The 26,680-nt window shown below is 57.9% G+C and overlaps 1 protein-coding gene across 5 annotated transcripts in view; it reads right to left on the reverse strand.

The window, feature by feature from the left end:
* RBM19 (RNA binding motif protein 19) overlaps positions 1-26,680 on the reverse strand; it is a 113,534-nt gene that overhangs the window by 70,691 nt on the left and 16,163 nt on the right. For 4 of the 5 annotated variants that reach the window (XM_037052171.1, XM_037052173.1, XM_037052169.1 and 1 more), the window contains exons 16-21: positions 25,877-26,006; positions 17,695-17,870; positions 17,237-17,297; positions 15,663-15,742; positions 13,042-13,097; positions 10,299-10,415 (exon numbers count right to left, since the gene is read on the reverse strand). In XM_037052171.1, the coding sequence (XP_036908066.1) occupies positions 10,299-10,415; positions 13,042-13,097; positions 15,663-15,742; positions 17,237-17,297; positions 17,695-17,870; positions 25,877-26,006 (620 nt within the window). Of the gene's footprint in view, positions 1-10,298; positions 10,416-13,041; positions 13,098-15,662; positions 15,743-17,236; positions 17,298-17,694; positions 17,871-19,316; positions 19,323-25,876; positions 26,007-26,680 lie in introns of all 5 variants that reach the window. The other variant, XM_037052172.1, reaches the window with a different exon arrangement.

A 26,680-nucleotide genomic window follows, 5' to 3' on the forward strand; every position in this document is an offset into this window, starting at 1 on the left:
GCCAGCTCACCGAAAGCGGAAAAGCTCGAGGGAGACACCATGCGTGGCTGCGTGGCAGACACCATGTCCCTAGGCAAACACCTGCAGTGGTTCAGCCCCGCAGAGGGTCCGTAGCGGATGACGTCACCAAGCAGTCACCGTGCAGCTTCCCAGGGAACCCAGGCGGCCTCACAACCCTCTGACCCGGCCATGACCGGTGAGGGCTGGTGTTGGCTCGCATGGTGGAAGCTGTCTCCTTTGGTCGGCCTCCCCTGGCCAGTCAGCCCTTTGTTCAGCAAACAGGCTCAAGGTCACACAGAGGGTGCAGGGCAGAGCTGGGCCAGAATTCAGGATCCTTCTCACTTAGAAAATCACACTGGCACCTTTCCCAGGGGAGAGCCAACTCCGATGGCGGAAGGACAAGGGCAGCACAGAAAGGGAGAACTCAGGGAGTCTGAGCCCCTCCTCCGAGCCAGCGCTGCCCAGTCCCAGTGCCAGTGGCAGTGACCTTCATGTCACTGACTGCCCCTGGGAGGCACACTGCTAGGCCGAGAATGGAATAATTTTTTAAAAAGCAAAGGGTCCGGAATTTCTGCAAAGGGGGCCTCTCAGATGAAGGAAGTTTCACCCGGTGCCCGTCCCCACCCGGTTCCCTGGGGCAGTGTTCCCAGTGATCGTCAAAGGGAAGTCAATGGGGCAGTCAGCGGGGCGGGGGAGAAACCAGGCTTTGTGCCCAGCCTGCAAGACCAGCGTCCGGAGGGATGGCTGGAGGGACGAAGACTGACGAGAGCCCAAGGAAGTTACATGCTGGTTTTTCCTCTCTGAAAAGAGAGTAGTAACAGTTAAGGAGGATTTTCTTACCCTGCAAACAGCTGAAGCTTAGCGTTTTCTCCGTTCTCTAAAGCACCAGGGTCACACACAAACCTACTAAATAAAAATAGATCCTAGGAGCTAGAACACGCTCACTGGGCCAGCCTGTTCATTTCCTTGGGCTCAATTAGCCTAGATTTAAGCAATAAAGCATATATACTCTCTATAGAGCATTTAAAAGTTGAAATAATTTCTCTATCTGCCCCCAAACCTGGCTGTTAACTGTGTGGCTGCTGAGTGTTACTTTCCTTCTGACCAAAGACTCATCTGTGGTCAGCCCCTGTGGTGGACCCCGAAGCCCAGGGGACTCCTCCTCTGATCCCCACACAGTCTGCTGCTGACAACTCCTGGGTGGAAGTGTCTCCAGGGCAGTGAGCCTGGCCTCTCACTCCAGCAGAAATCCCTTTTATGGCATCCTTAACAGACTTAGCTTTAGCCTTTACTTGATTGCCCCTGGTGATGGGCTACTCACTACTGTAGAGTACCCTTTTTCTTATCCTTCATGAAATGGGACTTTTTTAATGTTTTACTTTGAGATAATAATAGGCTCACATGCCTATTATTAGAAGTTGTAAGAAGTAACCCACTGCTCCTCCCCCAGCCCCCAATGGAAACATCTCACAGAACAACAGCGCTCGTTTGTGTGCGTATTTCATCCTACGCAATGCAATCGCACGCAGCCTTGAGTGCTACAGCCCACTTGCTTGAGAACAGGACGATCTGTCGCCGGGGCCCCGTGTGCTCCCCTTTTTTAGTCACGCCGCCTCTCCCCCGACCTGCCTTCCTAACCTGGGGACACCACTCGTCTGCTCTCCATCTCTGTAATTCTGGCATTTTAAGAATGGTGTACACAGTTCCACTTACATGTGGAATTTAAAAACAAAACTAAACAAAATAAACGCAGACTCAGAGAAACAGAGACCAAAGGGGCGGGGACCAGAGGGGAGCCTGTGGGGGATGGTGAGGAGGTGCGCAGAATAACCACCAATCACACCGCGACAGGCTGCACAGCGGCGGACGATCACTAAAACTAGTGTGGCGGGCACACGGTAAGTACACCAATGTCACAGCTCTACCGCACACCCCAAAACTAATACACCTCGTGTAACACTGTGTAGCAACCTGGTCAAGTTTTTAGAAAGAACGTTACGTAGCGGAACCACAGAGCACGTAACCTTTCAGAATCAGCTTCCCCCTCAGCATAACTTGGGCTGCTGCGTCGACACTGCCCCGCCTTCTCACTGAGGAACATCCCCCAGCACGGACGGACCACTGTTCCACTTGCCACCGAAGGCCACCTGGGTCACTTCCAGTTAGTTATTCCGAATAAAGCTGCAATGAACGTTTGCGTAGAGATGTCTTACTTTCTCTTTCTTTTCTCTCTCCTCTCCCCCTTCTTCCTTCCTTCTTCAGTGGCTGCTTTATCAAATATAATTCACCTACCATACAACCTACCCACTTAAAGTGGACAAGTCCATGGTTTTTAGTATCTTCAGAGTTCCGCAACCCTCACCAAAAGTCAACTTCAGAACATTCTCATCCCCTTGAAAAGAAACCCTGCATCCTCTGCCCGCCCCCCACACCCCTTCGCCAGCCCCGAGGAACCAGTAATCTGCTTTCTTCGCTCTCCCTGTGCCTGTTCTCGACGTTTCCTACAAATGAAGTCACACAGTACGAGTCCTTTTGTGTCTGTCTGCTCTCGCCCGGCATAACGTTTTCAAGGCTCATCCACGCTGCGGCGCGTCAGCGCCTCATTCCTGTTTGTGGCAGAACGACATTCCGTTGTATGGACAGACCACATCTGGTCTGCCCGCTCGTCAGCCGGTGGGTGGGGTGCGCACAGGCTTCTGTGCAAGTGGGCGTCTGGGTGTCTCTGTCCGATGGCGGAGTGCAGTCTGTCGCTGGCTCCCGGGGGAGTGTGTGCTTCGTCTGTAAGACGCTGCCTGGATGCCTCTGCCGCAGCCGCACTGCTGACGGCCCCACTAGCAGTGTGCAGGGGACCCGGTTTCCCAGCATCCTCGCTGGCATCTGGGTCGCTCCCGTGTTTTGCAGCCATTCTGACAGGCGGGCATGTTTCACTTTGTCCTCGGAGCAGAGACGCGATGCCCGGTGCCACCTGTGGTGAGTCTCGGCCCTGCCCTCTCCCCACGGGCACTCCTTTTCTCGGCTGGCCAGCCCCGGGGCCTCCAACTTGGTCTCGTCTGGTTAGCGTATGGCTGGCCCTCCTAAACCAACGGGCCCCACACTACAGCATTAAAAGCCTGCCTTACGCTATGGCTGGGGTCACGCTTTGGGGGCAGGGGCAGCCACATCCAGGCCCTGGACCCCCGTGGCTCTGCGAGCTGCCCTATGCCACGGATGCGCACCCCGGGGTTGCTCAGAGTCCCAGAATCTTTTCTGCTGATGAGACATTAGGAAGGACGCCTGCTTCCGGTCCCTGGGACGTTCCCCTCATGGAAGAACGAACTCCTCGGCAATTTCTGCTCCTGCCCTGTCACCGCCATCGGCTTTCCAGGTGGCCCCTCGCTTCCTTGGAACATAGGGACCCAGGGGCAGCAGTGGGCTCTCTGGAACTGGCCGGCGCTGGCTCACAGAGGGCCTGAGTGAACTGTTCGCACACTGGCCCCGAGAAGGGCACACGCACCTGCAGCCCCAGCAGTGACGCTGCTGAAGGCAGGTGTGTCAAGAGGACTTAACAGCTGTGTGCTGCTGCGCACCTCGGAGGATGCAAGGCACACCTCTGTCCCTGCCATTGTCGTGGGAAGAGTGACTGGGAGTGCAGACCTGCCTGGCCGCTCACTTGGGGCTTGGGGCTTCCCCGGGTTTAGTGATTAGGGCAGTGAGTACCCGCACGGGGGTGGACAATGGACCCGTGGAGGGGCGTGTCTAGGAGCAGACCCTCATACACACAGTCACCTGATTTATGACAAAATCAATACCGCAGAGCAGAGGAGAGAGTGGTCTCTGCAGCAAATGACGTTGGGCCCACTGAACAACCATATCGGAGGAGACTATCCCTCGATCTCTAACTCACGTCGCATGCAAAAATCAATTGCAGACAACTACACACCTAAGTGTGGGAGGTGGACGTTTTCAGAGGAAAACACAGCAGGCTAACTTCATGAGCATGGAGGAGGCCAGCGTTTCTTCAATGGGACACAGATTCTCACCACGAAGGGAAGGAAACGGTATCGCAGACTGGCAGTACCAAGAGCCTCAGTTCATCCAAGGGCACCATTAAGCCACCTACACTATCAATGGGAGTGTGGGGGACTCCACTCACATCCACCAGAGAACCAAGATTCACAATATAGAAACTTACATAAAAAGTGACTGGGGAATTAGCAAGAAAAATGGGTAAGAAAAAAATCACGCCACTCAATTTTTTAAAACATCAGCAAAAGACTTGAATAGGCATCCCATAAAAGAGTATATCCAAATACTCATATGAAAAAAATGTTGATTTCTTTATCCATCTGGAAAGTGCAGGTTAAAACCACAATGTGATGATGCCATCATAAATCCACCGAAATGGCTAAAAAGAGAACGACAGACAATACCAAGTGTTGACAAGGACCAGGGGCAACCAGAACATCCACATGGAGCAGATGGATGCAGCTCCTTTGGGCAGGTGTTTGGCAGGATTTACTAACGCTGACACAGGGATATCCCATGACCCAGCAGTATCACCCCGACGTGGACCCCCTACAGAGACCAAGCACATGGCCACCGAAAGACGCACACAAGAATGTTCACAGGGACATTATTCGAAACAGAAAAACAAGCGCAAACTGCTCAAACACTCGTCAGTAAAGTAGATGCGTTTAGGGCACTATAGCTACTCCGTACGGTACTGCGACGGTGGACTCCCGTCCTTATGTGTTTGTCCGAACCCACGGGACACGCACCAGTGAGGGGCCACGATGTAAACCATGGGCTCTGGGGGATGGTGCGTTCGTGCAGCTTCGCGGTCCGCAACCGGTGTCCCACTCTGGTGGGGGTGCTGACGACGGGGGAGGCTGTGTGTGGGCGGGGACAGGGGACATGTGAAAACTCTCTGTACCTGCCTCTCAATTCTGCTCTTAAAAACTAGTCTTCCAACGAAACGAGACAAACGGCAGCCAAGGAGGAGTGGAAGGGACCCCAGAGGAGGACACGGGGCAGGGGGCAATGGCTGCAGAAGCAAACCCAGAAACTGAGCTGGGGCCTCGTCTCCTGTCCTCAGTGGGGATTGACGGGGCTCTGGTCTTACCTGTAACGTTTGTACGTTTTATAAAAAGAGGGAGAAAAAATACCTTAGTTGTGCAACTAAAACCAGAAAACCCAAACCTGTCACCTTGGGCATGCCCCACCTCCAGAGAGGTCCACTGTCTGACTTAGTTCAGGGGTCGGCACACTGTCCCCATAAAGGGCCAGGGGGGCAATAATCTGCAGGCTCAAGAGCCATTTGGTCTCTGACACAGCTGCTCAACTCTGCCACCGGGGGTGATGCAGCCACAGACAGCACGAAAGTGAACGACTGGGTGTGACACCCTCCACCTAGGTAGGGTCTCTCTGCAGAGGGCGGGGGTGGGGGGGTGGGGGGAGCAGGTACCTGGGGACAGCCTCGCCCTCCTCGTCTCATCTGTAACCAGGCTGAGGGTGTCCTCTCCCACGACTAACACTCCCTACTCCAGTGCTCTGGGATGGCTGGGTTTTTTTTGGGGGGGGGGGAGGCTTCTTCCCCAGGAAGCCTGGTAAACAGGAAGTAGTAGCCCCATCGTCCAGGACAGGAGGCAGGGCGGGAGACTCACAGCTTTTGGAAAAGTACTACTGACACCAGGAGTTAATCAGGCAGTGACCCCACACCTGGGCCAGGGGTATGAGGTGCAAGCCTGAGGGAAGAACTCGGCAGGCAAACTGCCCTGAGCCTTCCCTCCAGGTCACGGTCATGGTCACTGTGAGAGGAAATGAGGAGGAGAGGAGGCCAGGGACTGACAGATGCTGTCCACAAAGCAGGACACAACAGGTGCCCCAGGGACAGGAGATGCAAGCTCTGTAATTAAGGCCTCCAGACACCTGTTGGGAGCTCGCCCATTCACACCCCTAGCAGGTGGTTCACACCTCCGAGAAAGGAAAAAAACAGAGGCTCAGATGGAAAGCTCTGCCTCCTGGCCCAGCCTGCCTGACCTGCCAGTAGCTCCTACCTGCCATCCCTGATGCTTAGGGACAGTCCCGGGGCGGGAGGGGGGCGGGGGCATTCTGGCAGTGTGCAGCGGAGCTGTGTGACCCTGGGCAAACTCCTCAGCCTCTCTGTGCCTCACGCATGTACCCTGTCTTTATCAGGATTCCACAGAGTCAGGCTCTGCACAGGGGACCCCTGTGCTCAGCAAATATTTACTGAGTGCGGCTCTGTATCAGGGACTTGTGGACACAGCGGCAGTGTCCGAGATTCTAGCCCAGAGTGTGTTGGGGTGGGAGTGACGTGATAAACCACCATGTGGACAGCCCTCCAAGGGCAGCCGGGAGGCGGGCTGGGTGGACCGCAATGGGGGCTGCAGAAGGAGGAGACGGGCCAAGCTACCCAGGCTGGGGGTCGGGATGAGGCAGTGGGAGGGGGAGCTGAAGGCCTCAACTCAAACAGCAGTCACTCAGGGCCCTGGAAGTAACTGCTCGTGAGAGGCGGCGCCGTAGGAACAGCTCTGCTCTCCGGGTGCCTGTCCTGAGCTGTGTGTCGAGCTGGGCGTCTCACGCACACTGACTCACTGTCACCACCCAGCTGTCCGCCAGGTCCTTCTTAGTCCCATTGCAGAGATGTGGAAAACAGGCTCAGAGCTGGGAAGCAGCCCAGCCCAGGAGAAAGGGGAACTGTCCCGAACCCACACAGTCTATCGGGGTGACGCCCACCGGCATCCCACCTCACCCAGAACTGAGCACGTCTGGGCGTTCTTACGTCATCCTCACAGTGCAAGTGTGTCCGAGCCCTGCTCCTCAGCCACGATCCATAGAGGTGATTCGTGGTGACAAGGACGACACCAGATGGGCCTCTGTGAAATACCCCCACCCCCTCACTCTGCCCACCCCTCCTCTCACTGAGCCTTTTGCGTCGGGGAGGGGAGGGAGGCAGGCTCTCCCAGGCCCGGCGCTCATGGCCTGCCTGTTGGTGGAACCCCCTTCCCGAAGATCAGTGCCTTCCGGAAAGCTCTGCGAGAGCCGCCAGGCTCCCGGAGTGGACTCCAGTGCGGGAGGGCTGGGAGGCAGGGCCACACTCGGGGAAGGAGAAACACACGCACAACGCTGCAGAGAACTGTCCTTCGGCTCCGCAGTAAAGCACAGGCTCTGCCCAGAGCCAGACCCACCCCGCGCTCGGAGCCGGGGGGCCGGGGGGCCGCCGGTTCTGCGCTGTTGAACGACCGAGGCAAGCACCGGTCGGCGCCCACTCCGAGCCAGGCGCTGCGGGGAGGGCCTCACACACAGCATCCCATTTAATTCTTCCAACAGCCCTCAAAGTGGCCACATGGCGAGGGAGCTGGGTGCCAGCCCGAGCCGGCTGATGACCCAGCGGAAGTGGGTGTGTTCCCAGAGCTAGTGTGTTCACTGGGAAGCCGACACGGCGATGACCACCCTGCAGGGCTGTTCCGGTGAATGGACATCAATGCCGAGAAGCACTTCAGCTCACAGTGCCTGGCACGGGGGGTGGGCTTGAAAACTATGCTTAATGTTAATAACAGACATTACCCTTTATCACTCTACCCTCGTCATAAACCACAGCACGCACTGTCATTAGTGCTTTATGCCAGGGGAAACTGAGGCCCAGAAAGGGGGTGGCAGAGAGAGGGGACTGCTGTCTCCTATCCCACCACTGGGCCTGCGCTCTGACTTTTCTGAAGGGTCAGCCCCGTGTTGACTCAGATGACGATCCCACAGACCTGTGCCGGCCACCTCCAGGCAGACGCCACATAGCTGGGCGCTGCAGGCAGGGTCCTGTGGCCGCTGTGGGCTGTCTTTGGAGGCCTGAGGTGCTCCCCACAGTCCTGCATACATGGCACACATGGCACCACCATGCCAGGCGTGGTGTTGTCACACTGTGTCTGCCGCTCTCCTGCCTGCTCCTCCAGAGATGGCCAACTCCCCAAGAGAGGAGCCCATGCCGCTCCCAACATGGCTGCGTGTTCGGCGCCCAGCACGGCGCCCAGCACTGTACCCGTCACAGGGGACACTCTCGGGGTCCACTGAGGGGAGGTGGGAACCGACGCGCCCTCTAGGCATGGGGGTGAGGACTGACACTGACATTCAGACCCTGGCTCAGTGGTGGTCTGGGCAGATGCTTCACACCCCCAGGCCTCCCGTTTCCTTCGGTGCAGAAGAGTCAAGGGCATCCCCCGCCCCTCCTTTGCAGGTTGCCCGCATCGAGCCCAGAGCAGCGGGAGCTCAGAAGACGGAGCTGTCATCTCCATCACACCGGGCAGGCCAAGTCTGTAAAACCTGCCTGCAAAGATGGACCAGACAGGTTCTCCCAAACCCTGAAACCTCCCCTGGTTCTGACCTTTGCTGGACACTGGCTTTGTCTGAAAACCGGGTCTTTGGTTTCTTGGACAACCTCCTCTCCCTGAGAAGGCTCACAGCGACCCCTGCTGGCCGGCCCTGGGAGCTGCCCCAGACTGTGTGCACAACAAAGCAAGGTGAGTCTACCCAGAAGGAAGCCTTGGGTATCCAAGGGTTAATGAAAACTCCCCGTGAACAACGGCAGGGGGAAGAGACACTGTGTAATTACACTCCACGGACACTAATTCCTTGTCTTCTCAAAATAAATGTAAAGTGCGCGATCAAACAAAGTGCTTTCCCTTTCCACCGTGGCTTTTGTTCCCTGGAGAAGCGGGATCCTAAACGGACCGTGAACCAAGTGAAAGTGCCATCCCAACAGGGCGCCACGTCCTGATCAGCACGTGCGTCCACAGCACTCCCATCCCTGCCCGCCAGTTCCCGAATTGGCTCTTCTTAGAGCGCAGACGCGTGTCAGAGCGAGCAGACGCCACAGGCTACGGCCTGACCCTACCATGACGATGACCTTGCCTGCGCTCCTCCTGATGGTCTCTGGGCGACAAGCATCCCCACATGTCCCCACGCAGGGGACCCTGGTTCACAGCTAAGACCCTGCCAGACAGAGCCCCTCGGGGCCAGCATCTCTGCCTCGACCCCTGCTAACCACACCGTCAAGGAACCGCACACTCGGGTGGGCTTCAGAATGCACGAGAGCACGGGGGTTTCAGAAGCAAACCCTCTAAACGACGCCCCTTCTTTAAACTACAGAGTGAGAGCCCAGAGGCCCCCCAGTCCCTAAAACACAGAACTTATGTTCTGTACCCGCAGTCGGCCTTGCAAGATGCTAACTGGCTGTTTTCGTCACAGACTTTGCTCTTTGTGCCAGAACCAGACAAACACAGGTTGCATGAACAGGGCCTAGAATGCGGACTCCTTCACGGTCACCCACTTGGGTCTCCAGAACTCTCTTAGATCCCAGCCAAGCCCGACTGAGCTGCTTGGTTGGGGCTGATGTCATGTACCGTTCCGTTCTGAGGCTAGACAGCCTCTCAGTGCCACTCAGCGCGTGCCTGGGAAGCGCCTTAGCTTCGAACATTCCCCTTACGCCCCTGATGAGGGCACTGCATCCAGGGCGTGGTGCTGGGTGCCACCTGGCTACTCAGAAAGACCGGATGGCATGAGGTGCCAGCACAGGCCTGGCAACTTGGCGGCCCCTGGTCCACAGACAGACTGTCCTGCACGGTGTCTGAGCCTAGACAGTGAGTGAGCTGCCAACACACTCCCCCTGAGAGTTCACTTGCCAGTTTCTCTTTCAATTGCGGAAGAACTGGTCCAATCAAACCTGCACTTCTGCATGGCATCACCACGTCAGTCCCCACCCAGCCTGCTCCTGCAGGACCCCTTCCCTGCCTGGCCCCAGAGGCCTCTGAGCTGTGACCCCACACTAGCAGCTGCTGGACTGCAGTCCGTGCAGGTCCCCCACCTTCACCCCAAAAGGGGCTCTCTAGACTGCCACGCAGACCAGTGGCCCCCACCCTTGCTGGACACCTAAAATCACAACGTTTAGGCCGCACCTGTGACCAGGGGAATCCAACTCTGGGGGCAGGGCCTGAGCAAAGGCATGTTTTTAAGTCACCCGGTGAGTCAAATGTGTCACCGAGGTGAAGAACCACTGACTTAAGCCAAAACAGTGACCTGAGCAATAGCAACTTCAGAAGGTCAAGGGCAGAGCTGATGGGGACGGAGACCGCCACCCTTTCCCATGCCACCTCTGCAGAGCAGTGGCTGAGACACAAAGAGAGAGATCGCAGGCAGCCACAGATGACCTGGGAAAGACCACAGCGCTGGCCTTCAGCAGAGCCACCGTGGCCCTGACGACAGGCTCCCCACACACGCACCGTCCCCTGGACCAAACCGGCGCGCCTCACCTGAAGAGCTCTCGGATCTCCCGGAGGTCAGCCTGGAAGGGGATGTTCCGCACCAGAATCTTGGAGGTGGTCTGCTTTCTGGGGACTTGTTTCTTCCGAGCAGACATCAGGGCTGGCCTGCAGGGCGGGAAAAGGGGTCGGGTCATGTGGAAGTCAGCAGCCTCTGCCCCTTCCCAGAACTGGTGCTCATCTGCTACTCAGGTTTGGGAAAGTAAGGGGGCGTGAGCGGGGCAGTGCCCCAGGGGAGGTGGACCACGGCCACTCTGGTCGATGCGTCCCACTCCTATTGTCCCCCGCCCTTCACCTGAGGGTCACGGGGGCTATCGGGGACCAGGACGAGGGCGAGGCCCATTTCTCTCCACACACGGTCTCCCCTGTGGTTTTCCAGAGGCAGGGAGACCCTGGCTTGTTTGAGAGCATGCATCCTCCCTCGCCCCAGAGGACCACTCAAGTTCCTCTCCATGGAGAAAGGCCAGGCATGACAGGAGAAACCCTCAGCCTGAGGTCTGAGGCCGCCCCCAACGCAGCCCTACCTCTCCTCCCCCAGGGAGCTCTCCCGCTCCGTGGAAGCAGGGTGGGGTCACGGCCCAGCTGCGAGCTAATGGTCTGGGAAGAACCAGCACCGATTCAGCCCCTAGGATCTGTGCCGTCGGGGCACGCTACTTGGCCTCTAGCCTCAGTCTGCTCAGCTACAGACAGGGCCCACCGTCAGCACCAGGCTCGTCACGTTGTCTGAGGGTCTGACGAGGCAGACATGTTGAGCACTGCACAGCGCCCGCTGGGTAGCACACGCTCCACAAGGACAGCGGTTCTCACAGGGACCGCCAACGTGACGCGCTTCCTGCAAGCCTGCGCCACGCCGCATCCTCAGGGGCCTCCCTGTCTCCACTGCACCAGTGACCCTGGTGATACTTCTCTGCCTGGTGGCACCAAGTGCCATCGCCAGTCTCCGCCTCTCTCTAGGGCTGTGCTGGACAGCAGTGCTTGCCAGCCACACTCGGGCAACGAAAGCCAAGTGCAAATGAAACAGATTCAAGTTCAGTTCCTCACTTGCCAGGATGGCTGGCCTCCAGGCAGGTCCCCATGGTCCCCGCCCCTTTGTGCTGGGGCCTGCAATGTGGGGGATGCACTGCATGCAGCAGGACAGGGCCGTGTGACCCACAGAAGGCAGCACGGTAACAGGGTGTGACTTCTGAGACTAGCCGTGAAGGACGCTGCCCTCTCCTCCCGCTCCCTCCTGGACGGCCAGCTCTCCCGCGTGATCTGGGGGGAACAGGCTGTTGAGCTCTAAGAACATACGGGTCCTGCGGAGAGGCCCGGGAGCTGAGGCCTCCTGCCTGCAGCCACGCGAGGGCGCCACCTAGGTAGTGGGCCGCCAACCACACTGGGGCCCTCAGACGAGACGGGCCAGCGTCCTGAGTGTAGCCAGGGAGTGACTCCGGGACGGAACTGAACCCCAGGCCCACAGCGACTCTGAGACGGGGAACGCCTGCTGCTTTGGGCCGTGGCATCCAGGACACTTTGTTAGACAGCAACAGACAGTCGGTACAGCACCACCAGCCACATTCCAAAGGCTCACGCACCACACGCAGCAGCGAGGGGTGTCCCCACGGGATGGCACAGCCATGGAACAGCACAGGACATGTCCATCACTGTGGAGGGTCTCACCGAACACAGTCCCCTGGAGGTAAGCTCCGAAGGGACACCCGGTCCCCAGCATCTGGGGAGGGCATCTGGCGCACAGCTGGCTTCCTAGGGTTTGCTCATAGAGGCTCGACACCAACCTCTGGCTGCCACATGTTAATGTCCAGCACGGTCACCCACCCAAGGTCACACAGCTCCTGCAGCAGAACCCAAAGCCGCGGGGCTCCAAGCCTGGGCCCCCACTCGTACACCACAGCTCGGCACCCCACTGGTTCCTAGGGCACCTGGGCGGACCACGCCAGAGGGGGCCGAAAGCAGAGAGAGGAGGAGGAAATAGGTCAGCTCACTGGCAGCTAATGTGCTTGAGGACCACACAAGTGACCAGGTGGCAGAGAAGTACCGAATAAATATCCTAAACTGGCCGTAGGATGGTTAGAGGTGGTCGTTTCATCACCCGAGGCGGGTAGATGATAATGACAATGGTGTTAACAGCTCACACTGGGCCTGCGTTCTGTGCCGGACACCGTTGGAAGCACCTCACGCACATCAGCTCGTTGAGACGTACATGCAGGCGGAGGTGCAAGGGCGAAACTGACACTCTAAAAAGCTCACTACTCCAGGACGCTGGGCTCTGGGCAGACCGGCCTGTCGCCAGTCTCCACCCCTAACACCTGCCGAATCTCTTTCCCAGTAGCTGGGGCGGCGCCGGGCACCGTGCCCTGCACCGCTGCCCTGCATGTGAGGACGACCCCACAAAGCCAAACGCCTGGGTTCTCTAGCTCCCCCTGGTGGGGCCACGGGGCCGGCGCGCTTCGAGTCTTCCTCGGTTTACGCACTCGGCCCAGAGGAGTGGGACTTGCTTGTCTCTCCTGCCTGCGCCCCTTTAAACACGTGTGTATCACATGTTCATCAAAGCACTGGCCCGGTCCCAGTTCGTCAGGGAAATGGTGTCGGGATGGCGAGTACAAGGCCACCAAGCTTAGGAAGAGGGATTGGGCGAGAGGGTGGCAGAGGGCCAGGAGATGCCCCTCGGGGCGGTGGCACCAGAGCGGAAAGGACCGGCTCGGACCCGGGTGAAGGGAGGGCGAGGAAGACTCACTTAGTGGCTCGTTCCGAGATCCTCACTTCCACCTTGTGGTTGTCCACGACGTGGCCCTAGAAGACAAGACAACAGAGCCTGTCCCTCTGCCCTTGAAATCCTTGCTCGAACCCCGCCCTTCCCCAGCACTGGCGTCAGTTGAGTGAGGGGACAGGCAGCTTCCGAGGGGGGACTGACTGTCCCCAGGAGGGGTTAGCTGGAGTCCAAGGCGGAGTGGCTCTTCCTGGAAATGGCTCGTGCGGAGCCCGGGCAGCAGCTGGTGGTCACGGAGAACTGGCCCTCCCGTGTCCTCTCAAGCCACAAGTGGGCCTTGACCTTTATGCCACTTGAGGGGCAGAGAATTTTCCACTGTTTGTCAGCGTTTTCAGGCCAGGCACACCCCTTCGGTCCGGCTTGCAGATAATCCAGTGTAGTTCGAATGCTCTTAAAAATAAATTCTCAATCACAGTGGAGCTGCACCTAAGCTAGTCTCTGACGTCAGTCCCTTAGGGCAAAACTGGCATATTAGCAAAATTACCCTAAAAAATCCCTGAAATTGCCTATGAAATACAGCACGCACTGTTGGCACACACAGTTCTTTGTGGCGATGTGCACATGCAGAGGCACACAGCCAGGAACCCGAGCCGGCGCTGTGCAAAGCAGAGCCCTGCGGAGCCTGACTCAGGTGGAGAAAGATGGGCCTCGGAGCGTGTGGAGCCGGAAGCCAGGTGAGTGAGTACTTCTCATGGCCAAGTGGGACTTCCAGCACCTCTCAGAAAACCACAGCACGTGACACCAGAGAGGACCAGGTGTCGGTGGGGCCCCCCTTCCCACGAGGCGCTCGCTGGCCGAGACCGAGCCGTGGCTGCCCCTTCAGACGTCAGGGGCGCCAGGATTCACTCTGGGCAGGCCTGCCCCTCACTTACACGGCCCGCCCAGCCCCTCGGGCCTGAGCCTAAGAGCCCAGGTGCAGAGAGCAAGCCTCTCAAACCAAAGGCAGAGCAGAGGCCACCACGTCCCCATCGTCTTTTGAGAACCTGAGCTGACAGCCCTTGGTGGAGCTGCCTTGAGTCAAGGGGAAGGTAGAAATTCTGCTCAAACAATTTTATCGGCCAAGTGCCCGGTTAGTTTCGATGACACCCAAGGCCTTTCCTTTCACCAGGAGCTCTCCTGGGGCGCAGCCAGTCACCTGGAGGTTCCTACAAATAAGCGAAGCTCCACACGGTAGCAGCCCTGCCTGGGTGCCCTTCCCACTGAGTGCAGCCCAGCCACACTGGGCGTGGCACGCCCCTCCCACTGGGAGGGGGCGAGGGCTGGGGGTGGTGCACAGCCCGCCCCGCCTGGCTTGTAAGCTTGGCCCCACTCACGCTGTTTGACCCCCACATCGCCCGCGTCCCCTGCTCACGCACACAGACATGCGGCGTTCTGAATGTGAAGTAAAAGGGCCCCTGGACCTGCCGAAGCCCTCCAGTGGACTCAGGTTCAGAAGCCTGTTCTAGAGACACCAGCGTGGGCACCCAGCCTGATCTGTGTCACCTCCCCTGCAGAGTGGGGACAGGCCAGCGACAGCAGGGAGCAAGGGGTCTAGAAAGTAGAGGTGCCTGAGAAGGCGCGGATCCTTGTCCCCACCACGGGGAGGCCTGGGGGTGTGGGGCCTCAGGGGACGGGTGCTGAGGACAGCTTCAAGCCGAGGCCCGGCTCTCTGTGGGGTGCAAACCCCAGGTCACTCTGCTTCCTGCAGCCCCAGCTCCCCCACTGCCATGGAGGACCCCAATGTGTCCACACTCTGGGCTGAGCAAGAGGGCACTGCTTTCTTTCTCTGTCTGCACAGGAACATGCGTGCACGTCTAAACCCCCCGAGCTCAGCCCCTCCTCTGACAGGCACGGCCTCCACCCTGGCCTAGGCCGTCATGCCTGAATGACTCAGTGGTCTCCCTCCTGCCTTCTGTGATCCACTCACCACACAGTAGCTGGAGCCTGTCCTGAGGCAGAAATCAGGTCTGTCCCCGAATGTCCCCAATCCTTCGAGGACACCTCACCGCCAAATTCCAGAGTCTTTTAAAAGGCCTGCGAGATCTGGCCCCCACACCTGCCTCCCCCTGTCCCTGCCTGCACTGGCCTCTTTCTGCTCCTCAAACATAGCAGCTTACTCCTGTCTTGGCGTCCCTGCCTCAGGCCCTTTGCATGTGCTATCTCTACTTCTTGGACGGCTCTCCCCGCAGACCTGTGCTGCTGACTCCATCTGGTTGAGCAGGTATCAGCTGAACTGCAAGCTCCTCAGAGAAGTCACACAGCCTAAAGCTGTCTGCCCCCACTGCGGTGCCTGGCTTGTTTCCATCCGAGCACCTCTCACGGCCCTGTGCGTTCGTTTGCGTGCAGGTCCTCCCTGCCGCTGTGCCCAGGCCTAGCACAGTGCCCGGCACACGCCAGGCCCTTTGTGAAGAGATGCGGCTTAAACGAATGCATCACAGTGACCATGGGGTGAAGAGGAAGTGCCCTGATTTTCCTTGGGCCACAGTCCCCTGGGACTGGAAAAAGCGTGGCCTTACCGGTACTCCCACTCCGTATCAGAGGGCTGACGGGACCCCACCCCACCACCCCGCCAAGTGACTGCAGAGACCCCACCCGAGAAGCGCCTTTACCTGGAGCTGCTTGAGCGCTTTCTGGGCCTGCTCCGGCTTCCTGTATTCCACGAAGCCAAACCCCATGGACAGCAGCGCCCCTGGAGGAGAGAGGGGTGGGGAGGAAGACGGAGACTGCGTGCAGGCCAAGGGCAAGGGTTCTGACGTACCCTGGGCCCTTGGATTCACATCCTTCTTCCTTCGGACCGCTCTTCACCCCCCTAAATATTTCAGATCCTGGCTTGCCATTTACTACTAGTCATCTCCAAGGATCAGCCAATGAGGTTATACAGCCACCACCTGAGGCCCGGCTGACTATTAATTAACAGATGATTGACATGATAATTAACTTCCTAATAGAATTGCGCCTTCAGAAGGGAGCGGGAACTAACAGGGATGACCATCGCCATGACCAGTGGCAGAGCTCCAGCTGGGCGGTGGCCCGCGGCCTCCCACACGTAATGCACGTGGTGAGTACATGCGAGAGAGGCACGCGCAGGGAGGCTCCCTCCCTACAGGTACTTCAGGCCACAGCACCAAGCTGGGAGGGGGAGGGGACAGCACTGTTCGCACCAGTCTGGCTCCCTAGTTATGGCTGGTGGGGAGCACGAGTTCAGAGAGCAGGGGCAGCTCAAAGGCGCACAGGAACCTTGGTTTCCTGACTGCAGACACGTATAATTAGGGCAGGGCAGCGTTCACAGGACTCACGCACAAGACAGACCTCCAATGGCCTCTTGCCCTTTTGACACAAAATGGAGCGCCCGCCTCCCCCAGCATCTCACACCCACTTACTAACTTCACCCTCTCTTCTTTCCCAAAGCTGAACTCGAGGACTAGCTCAAGTCTGACGGGTCCAGGCAAGGCGAGGCTCTGCTCCCTGGGCCTTCCTTGGGGTCCCCATCTCTGTCTCCTGCCTTGTCTGTGAGCACCGTGACCCCCATGGGGGCTGGCCTTCATGCACGTCCACTCACGGGAACTGGCAGGGAGAACCCCTAGGAGCTGCCCAAACGGGCCACAGAGCTGAGGCTCAGACAGACCTGTTGGCTGACAAGCAGCGCCACCCTGTGGCGACTTTAAATATCTGTTCTGCAGTGGAAGTTTGAAAAACGCTCCGTGGCAGATCCAAGTCTGGTGTGGGTTGGTGGAATCTATGCAAGCGTGACATTTAAGAAGCGCAATAGGAAGCACGCTAGTCAAGTTCATCGCCACATCACTGACACTGGGCACTCTCTGTCCTCCTCCTGCCCTGGGAGACTGACCCCCCCCCCCCCCCCCGAAAGCTTTCCCTGGGACCCTGGCTCCTTCCACAGGCCCTTTGGTGTCCCTGCTTTGCTGTGGTTCTGGCAGTGCCAGTGTCCAACTCACAGCCTTAGCTCCCGCTGGTGGCCCTTCTTCTGTGGCTCTGGTCACACCATTACTCTCCCCGCTGCCCTCCAGGCTTACAGAGAAAGGGCATTCTCTCTGGTGACCCTCTGCCTGACGTGCCCATGGGTCCCCTCGGCACAGCCCCCCTGCCCCTTTGGCTGGGCCCGCCCGCAGCTGCCCAGGTCCTTGTGGGCCCGCTGCGCCCGGCTGCACTCGCAGCGGGACGGTACCTGCTTTGTTCTTCTTCCTGGAGATGGAGCAGCTCTTCACCGCACCCACTTTGGAGAACACCTGGAAGAGAACGTCAACTCGGGGTGTCAGCGGTTCCCACTGACCCTGCGGCCACCGCAGGCGTGACTTTGAAGACAGGGCTGTGTCTGCCACTGCAGACTCCAACAGGCTGCACGGGACACTACCACTGACTGTGACCTTTGTGGGACATGAACTCCCGAGATGTCCCTCCGTGTGAGTGGATGTGGGCCCCGCCCCCAGGCTCACCCGGCGGCTGTGCAAGTCCCTGGGTGTCTGTCCCCTCCACCCACCCGTCTCAGATCCTGGGGTGTCTGCCCAGCAGCCTGGCAGAGGCCAGCTGGTGGGGCTGGTGTTACACTGCGCGTGAGCACAAGGCACGTGTGCAGGCAGGACCAGTCCCCCCCGCCCCGCCCCCCTGCTCGGAGCCGGCACTCACCTCCCTCAGGGTCTCCTCCGTGGTGTCGAAGTTGAGATTTTTAATAAACACAGTACACCCAGGAAGGCTCTCCTCCGCCTCCTCTTCCTCCTCTTCCTCTTCCATCTTTGGTGAAGAGTCACCTGCTCCTCCTTCTGTTGCCTTTGCGGCTTCCACAGTCTCGCTGTTGTTGGGCCCTGGGTTCCCCACAGAAAACAAAACCAAACCCCCCAAGTCCATTAAATGATGTTTATTCTGCCTAAGTCACAGACCTGCTAGATCAAGGGCTTTCTGCCGTGTGGAACACATCAGGGAGGGACAACAGCTCAAGTGGGCGGGTTTTAGCAACTCTGGAAAGAGAGGGAGAGAGAGAGAGAGACACTGTTCTGCCTCCTTCCTGTTTCGAAGAGAAGAGAACCTGGAACGCAGGCGGAAGATGACCCTTAGATTGGACTAACTCCCACTAACTTGAACTTCCAAATAAACAGCTGTGTGAATGAGTTTATGGAGCCCCAAACCTCAGCAACAGTTTACTTTTTCTCAAAAAAAAAAAAAAACCCTCAAGAAACAAGCAAACAAAAAAACCCTTAGTGAACTTTCAAATGAAAATGCAACTTTAGGACATTTCATTACAGAATGGGAGCAAAATGCAGAACGTTCTCAACAACCCTTGAGACAAAGGGACACTATATTCGATTATGGTTTCCAACGTACGCAGCTTCCGAGTGTTTTCACCTGCCCGTGACAGCGCGGACTCCAGCACGCAGAAGAGTGCACACTCGGGGAAAAGCACCCACTGCTTGTGACCAGGAGACCAGGAAAGTCACAGCAGTGCCACCACAGGCTGCAATGACACGGACACTCTAAACATGATGCTTCTGAAGTGTTTTCAACAACATGGCCAAGTTCATGGGCAGTTTGAACAGTGTGGTAGACAGAGACCAGTGCTCATAATAACTAACTAGGAGAAAAAGATATGAAACAATGTACAATGTAACCCCCCTCCCTCCCTTTCTGTCCGTGGGGGAACCGAAAGAGTTCAAGACCGCCCCGAGCTGCTCAGGGACTTTCCTCAGCAGGCCTGGAGGAAAGCGGGGCAATACTTCAAGAAAGAAAAATAACCAGCGCTTCGGCTGGTTCTGTACCTGACGACCCTGACTCATGTTTTAAGTTGTTCAAACACACCTTCCAACACCTCCCTGGTCACGAGGACGGCAGATACTTCAACGTTCCACCAGCTCGCTGCCTCTGCACGTTGCATTTATTTCATCTACGCACAATATTCTGGGGGTTGGTAATTTCCATCCTATGATATATACTTGGCATAGGTAATATAAGTGAAATTAGGTAAAAATTAGCAAGTGTGTTTTGTTCTTGAAATGACTTCTGTCTCAAACACACGCACGCACACACGTGGGGAGACTGGGCATCCTGCACTCCTGGTGATTTCTACAGAAGGCAGCTACAAGGGGTCATGGTTTCTTCCTGTCCCCTGTCCCCCTACCCCAGCAACCACTCCTGACCCTGAAGGAGCACAATGCAGAAACAGGGCAAAGCCGAGGTGGAGCCGCCAGCTGGGTGTCAGCAGGGCTGGTGCTCAGGGTGTGAATTTCACGGGGCGGGGGGGGGGGGTACTGGAGCCGCGGGCACTGGAGCCTTGCGAAGACCCCCACCCCAACCCAAGGGGCCCTGCTGCCTGGAAACTGGTCGGTTTCAATCAACCTCCCCAGTTTTCCCCAAGCCACGTGATTGGGGCCAGGGACAGACCCCCCTCCACACCCAAGCTTCTGAAGCTCCTCCCACATCCTCCAGGAAGTCAAACCCCTTCTCAAAGCCAAAGGCAGTCAGCCCCACAGGCCCCTGCCAGGCCACTCTGCATGCCAGCCCACTGCTGATGGGGACAGAGAGCCCTGGTGTCTCTCTCACGCCTGCATGCAAATGGCTCAACCTTCTGGGGGACGCAAAGGTGCTGCATGGGGTCCAAACCTGTCCCCACACTCGTGCTCAGCACTGAAGCCTCTCTGTCCCCCCCCTCCCCCCTTTCCATGGTTCCAACGAATGGCTTTGTCATAAAAGAGCCCTTTAGCCTCAGGGGAGCCGGCCACAACTATACTTTCTGTGGAACGTCAGCAGCAGAGGCAGCCACCACCCCTGTGCTCTCCCCTCAGAGGTGCAGCCCAAATCCAGACCCCCCAGGACAAGAAGCGGGATCCACACAGTCCCCTTTCCCGCACAACCTACCCAGCAAGGGACTCCATGCTGTGGCCGTCTGCACTCAAAACCCAACTTCCAAAGCGCAGCGGGGCACAAACAGGTACTAAGGATGGGGAAGCAGAGCTATGCAAAGCGGCTCTGACTGGAGGCTCCGAATGCAAACTTCAATGGAAACGAACACCAGACCTTCAGCCACAGCGACACCTCCACCCCCCGCTGCCTGGCTGTGTTGGAGACTAAAGGAGAAGGGAGGGGCTGATCAGACCCCATGGTGCCAGGCACGTGGCTCGACCCCTCGAGTTTGCTATCTCGTTAACGACCACAGTGGTCACGTCACTAGTGTGTGGCTCAGAGACACTTCTGGAGGCCGCTGTATCTGAGCCCTAAGTCTCAGGCACCTTCAGGTTGGAACACAGGCTCATCAAAGACTAAAACATATTTTTTAAAGAGCAAAGAATGACGGGGATGACGGTGACCAAGGGGGCGGGTGCATGGCCATTCAAGGGGGTGACTCCTTCTGGACACCAGCCAGCTGCTGTCACATGGGAAGGTCGGCCCAGGACGGTCAGATGTTCAGATAGTTCAAAAGCTGAAAATCCAGCTTTTTACAGGACAACCCACAGTTGAAGAACATTGGCGACTAACTCAAGGGTACATATGTGGCTCTGAACCAGGCAGTGGTCCCCTCATGGTAACCAGCTGTCAAGGTGGTCTCTGTGCTCTGCTCCCCACTTCCGACCGTGACCCTCCCCTCGGCCTCTGCCAGGTCCCAGTGCGGCATTCTCGGTGTGCGCAGCCTCACAGGGCCACAGCTGAGGGTAGCCCAGCAGCTCAGAGCACGGCCCAGCCATGCCGCCCCGCCCCGTCCATGCCACCCGGCCCCCCTGCCCCAGGACTGGAGGCTGGTCTGCTGCCAAGCGCTTGTTTCGAAGGCCACAGACAGGCACCTGCCCGGGAAGGGGGGATGTCTGGGGTCAGGGACACAGCTGAGCTAAGCTGAGAGTCAGCGCTGGCACCCCAGAAATAGACGCAGCCCCCGCTTCCCTAGAGGAAGAGCCGCCCTCAGCCCCAGCCCAGGAAGGAGAGGTGACTGGGAGGGCCACTGACACCTGTTCCCTACCTGGCTCACCTGCTTCCTCCCACTTCTAAGGAATCAGCCAACCCCCGTGACCCCAGCTCGTGGGAGGAGCATCTGGCTGAGACGGAGGCGATGAGCTTGGCCTGTCCCCCCCCGCCCCACAGCATAGAGACGTCCACACTCTCCCAGCACCTGCAAGGCCCCGGGGCTGGAGAGTCGGCAGGACGAGGGCACCACAGTCCTGAGATCTGCTGGGAAGGGGGGCTGGAGAACACAAGGAGGGGGACCCACAGGCTGCAGGCAGAGGTAGCACACAGCCTTGGAAACGAACGTGACCTGGCAGAACCACCACCACCTGTGTGTCCCCAAGCGACCGGCTTAACCGCTCTGCCTCCCACCTGGAAAGTGGAGGTGCACACACAACACACCCCTGCCCGCCTCTGGGTTGTTTAGAAATGCCAGTGACTGCCACTCCATCTGCGTGCCAGGTCCCTGTCCAAGGCGTTGCTGCCTCCAGTCTGGATGACCCAACGGCCTCCTCACTTGTCCCTGGCCTGCCAGCTCATCTCACCTTGTCCCCCCACCCAATCCAGCAGCACAGCCCTCTATTCTGCCGCTACAGCCCACCCTGCCACAGAGCCTTTGCACCTGCTGCCTGCGCCACCTCGCCAACCCATTTCCTCATCTCCTATCTTCTGAGGCCTGGCTCCTCATCAGGTCTCAGCTCAGACGTCCTTTCCTCAGAGCTCTCCCCATCCATTCTAGTGCCAGGCGTCCCCAGGCCTGGCCACTCGCCCTTACATTCCCCTGGGGTTTGCTTTTCAGAGCCCTTACTCTGACCTAAAACCACCTTGTCTGTGTCCTCCACCTAGAAAGGGAGGTCACTAAGGCCGGGGCCAGGTCTGCCTCAGTCAGCACTGCATCCCCTCTACGTGGCTCCAAAAACACGTGGACCGAGGACTGTGTCCAGCATGTGCGCATGCCTAAAACACTGCTGGTGCTCTCTGCAGATGGCACGCAGGTGACTGAGAGTCACAGCTAAGGGCACAGACCTGGGAGGGTGGCTTTGAGTCACGTGTCCTGGCTCTCTCAAATGAGTGACCTTGTATGAATCACTCATCCTCTCTGTGCTTCCTTCCTCCTAAGAGGTGACAACGGTGTCCACTTGCAGGACAATTACAATAATGAACGGTGCCCAGGTCACCCTAACTGCCCACGCTGCCCGGCCAGGCCTCGAGGAATCCGGGGGAAACACCAGAGGCCCGGGCCCTGCGGGCAGGAAGTCGGTTGAAGAGCTGGGGGAGAGCACCTGAGGCCCTCCCCCCCACCCCCTGCCAGGGAGGCATCTGAAAACGGCCAGTCCCAGGGACGGCTTTGGATCCCTGAGTGGCCAGACCCCTGTGTGGCCCACACCTGCGCCTGGAGATGTGTGGAGATGGCCAAGAGGCAAAGGTCATTATAAAGCCCTTCTGCTCCTGGCCCCGAGTGGAGAGGCCACAGAGAGACTAGAAAGAAAAAACAAGGTATCGTAAAACCCAAACAGATGTTTGCCAACGAAATCACCAGGAACCAGCAGAAAGGGGAGAAGGAAGAAAGGAAGCAGGGCTGGGCCCAGGGGTGGGGAGAGGGGGGCTGGAGGGGGCTGGGGGAGGCCGGGGAGAATGCTTCCACCCACAGTTAGCACAATAAAACCCAGTCACGCATCGCCGCATGGGGCCTTATTATAATCAGGCAGCAGAATTTAGCGCCCCCCCTTCCCGGCTCTGGGCTGAAGGCTGGAAGCACAGACTGTTATCGGCCGTGAGCAGCTTTGCAGGACCGGCCCCCACTCAGAGCCCTTTATCTGGAGGTGAGGGTCTCCGTGGCGGGGAGATAAAACACACAGCCCCTCCCTCAGGACTGGTATATCTCTGCAGAAGGTGTCGGAGTGGGGGGGGGGTGAACAAACACTCCATCCACGCCCCTTCTGCTCGCCTTCCTTTGCAGCTGGCAGAGAAAACCCAGGGCGAGGGGCAGGCGGAGTCCTGCGCAGTGGTGATGGGGATCTGCGGGAGCTTAGAAAACAATGTGGAGGCCGGGCATGGGGGAGGAGCGGGTGACAGGAAGCAGCGCAGGGGACAGAGGGGACTGTGTACGTGATACATGTTAGAAAAGGAACAAAAAGGGCAGAAAGAAAGAGCCCCCGCAGAGGAGTTCTGGGGGAACTCATCTGACTACAACGTGGGACCAGGCAGGGCTGGACACCAGCTAAGACGCAGAAGGAAATCTGGACCCATGTGCTGGAACTGTGCGCTCCCCCCACCCCGCCCCACCCCTGGGCCACCTGGTGGGAGGCACGGCAGGACCCTGGACAGCAGCTTGGAGATGTGGGGCCTGCGGCCACCAGTCTCTCTGGGATGCTCTTGACACAGAAACCTGGGGACATGGGGTGAGCTGGGCAGCTGTCTAACTTCAGAGCAGGGGACACTGTCACTGCAAAGCCTCCAGTCTGTCGCCAGGGCCACCATCTGTTACTACTGTGACATCTCAGCTGTCCCCATACAGCCCTACCTGTCCGCCCGCCATGTGGGGGCTTGTGGGGAAGAGAAATATGTCATGCCCTCCTGGTGACATTGGCTTAGTGAGTGGCAGGAAACAGGTGCTCACGGCAGAGGTAAGGACCCCCCCATTCTAGCTACAGAATTAGCAACAGGGCCCAGAAATGGTGGTCTCAGGCAGCATCGACAGAGGCAGGTGTGGGCCCCAGGCCCTCTGCACAGAGGCAGACACCAGGCCCCAGAGAAGGCGGCAGCTGGCCCGGCCACAGAGCCGAGAGAGGAGGTCAAGGCAGATAGTGACTCCCCCAGAGCTCAGAGACACACGTTCCAAGGAGGCCAAAGTGCGCGGCGCAGGGAGTGAGTGCCGCTTCTGCCCGTGGGCCCGCTCAGCACCCACCTACTACTGCTCTCCCACTGGGCGCTTCTCCAGGGCCTGGGGTACAGCGGTGGGCAAAGAGATGGGGCACTGGCCTGTGGACTGGACACTCTAGCAGGGGGGTCAGGCGGACAGACCCTGAGGGAGTAAACCACCCAGCACGAGTTTCCAGGAAGTTGCAAGCGTTTGAAACAGAGTTAAGGATAAGGTGACGGCGCGGGCACGGGGTGACACTCACTGTGACAATTATTGGCACTGACAAGGTTGCTACCCCAGGTCAGGCTCTGAGCCTGGTCTAGCAACGGAGCACCAATCTCCCAACGTCACTAAGCTCCTACTATGTGCTAGAATCCTGGCCCCCACCTTTCGGATGTAGCGAGAGGTGCTAAAACCCCTCCTTCTGCATTTGTCTACCCACTTGACACACAGTCGGGCAGCTCCTCTGTGCCTGGGGCCACATCTCATGGGGGCGACAGCCACTCTCTGCCCTCACAGTTCCCTGTCTGGCAGAGATGGCTGTTACGCAAAACAAGGAAATAAAGTGTGATCGAACTGTTACAGAGGAAGAGTGGAGGGAGGGAGTGTGCCCCGCAGCAGCAGCAGCAGCAGCAGCCTGCAGGGGGCGCTGTGTCCTCCCAAAGCAGGTAGGCATAGGCTTCCATGGTGGTGGGGGTCCAGGGCCCCCACTCCTGCCAAATCTCTGTGCTCTAAAAGAGTACTGTGCTTTTGGTCAGGTTCAAGTCCAACAAGTGACATGAACACTGAGGAAGCCAATGGCTTAGGGGTCATGATTACTTAGAACAAACCATAGTGACATAAAGAGGATTTTTTGGTTTAGAAGGAGACCCTAATCCAGCCTGTGGACAAAACTAATCCATAAACAGGCTGGGGGGCTCTGCAAGGTCTCCACCAATAACCAGTCACACCAATGACCAAGGACACTGCCAGAGCCTCAAGGGGCACAGGCTGAAGCATCTTCCCCACGATGGGAACTGGAAGTTCAGACCAGGCCTCCCTGAGCCCTGGACACACCAGGCCAGTCCTCAAGGCTTTACCGATGCGGAGTGAGCGGACAGATGCAGGCAGCAGGGGTCTGCGGACAACGAGACCTCCTCAGTCAGAGGCCTGTTCTTTAATCTGGAAATTTTTTTACCCACTCCCCACTTTTCTTTTTGCTCGTAAACACCTTCTATAAAGTAAGAACAATGAAAATGGTATACAGAAGACTTACTTTTCAAAAATTCTTACTTTAATAATCTAGTAACCCTGACAGGGTAGGGGAAGGGGGACGGATGTTACTGATGGGCAAAACCTTAGCCCCCAGTTAAAAGGACCATCACAGACCTCAAAAATCTTTTCTAAAGGTCTCGAATTCCAAGATGTGGTCGTGGTCCCCAGACCAAGTGGTTCTCCCCTGGGGGCTGGCCTGCCCCCTAAGGGACATTTGGGAATGCAGGGGGTGGTTCATCTCTAGGGGCACCCCTGACACTATGGTGGGGTCCAGGAAGGTGAAATGTCCCAGTCTGTGCAACAGTCTCATCTCAATGAGAACAAACCGTTCCCAGTGCCCACAGGACCCCCTCCCTTCTCTTTCCTGCCTTAGCAGCTCCTGGACACCAGAGGGCGCTGGGCCACGCCAAGAGCGCTATAGAATAACCCTCACCCAGGATGCACTGTGGGGCGGGGGTATGAAATGAAGCTGTTTTCACTTGCCATGTTCTGAATCCCTAGTAATAAATTCTAGTTTCTTCTCTCTTACAACCTCTAACCCACAAGCTAGAAAGCTGACTGCCTTATGCTGCACCTGTCAATTTTAGGCTGTTTTTTAAAGAACATTTCACCTGCCTGTGAAATCCAGGAGTCAGGCACACACTAGTCTGTCTCCAGGATCAAGAGCTTCAGACCTAATAAGCATTCACTGTGGTCCCAACCCCCAGTCCTGCCCTGCCCCCTCCCTCCCCCGTCCCAGGGCACCCTGACCCCAGGCCTGGCTCTCACCAGTCTCTGGCTCCGAGGTGCCCTTTCCCGCAGGTTCCAGGGGTGCATCCTGGGTTCCCTTCTTCTGTGGGGCTGAGCTGGAGAAGACGCCCACGGGAGCCCACTCCAGGTACAGGGGGACGTGGCGGAACTGCAGGGACAGGGGTGGGAAGGACTCAGTGCCTGACACAGATGGAGAGCCCGAGGATCAGGGAGTATGGGCGGCTCTGCTGGGACGAAGCCGGCGGGGGGAGCGTGGCCCAGAGCCCTCCGTGCTGCCACTCAGGGCTCAGGAGAGGCCGAGCACCTGCTGTCACTGGGTACATCAGTGTCCCCTGGTGGCTTATCTGACCACCGCATGAGTGAGGACCGGGTGGCGGGTAGGGGGCATTCCTCTAACCAGTGATGGAACGCTGCTCTCCTGCAGGAAGTGCAGAACGGCTGCTAGAGACCCCCCCACCGACCCCCCCCACCACCACTCAGGCCATGCAGTGCAAATGCGCGTGCGCGCACCGCTGCTCTTTCAAAGGGTGGGACTGACTAAAGCCCGCACCCTGTCCCAGTGCCTGGAAGCAGAAGCCACCTGCAGTGAGTTGAAAGGTGGCCCCCAAAAGACATGTGCACGCCCTGAACCCCAGAACCTGTGAATGGGACCTTATTTGGCAGGGGTGGGGAGGTCTCCACAAATGTCATTTAGGTGAAGGATCTTAAATGAGATCATCCCAGGTCACATGGGTGGGCCCCAAGTCCAGACACAGAACTAGAGAAAAGGCAAAGGCACACGAGACAGGCAGAGACGGCAGCGCTGCAGCCACAGGCCAGGGA

This window comes from Sturnira hondurensis, unplaced genomic scaffold, assembly GCF_014824575.4.
Source record: "Sturnira hondurensis isolate 20B ecotype Veracruz unplaced genomic scaffold, ASM1482457v3 Scaffold0007406, whole genome shotgun sequence".
Lineage (NCBI taxonomy): Eukaryota > Metazoa > Chordata > Mammalia > Chiroptera > Phyllostomidae > Sturnira > Sturnira hondurensis.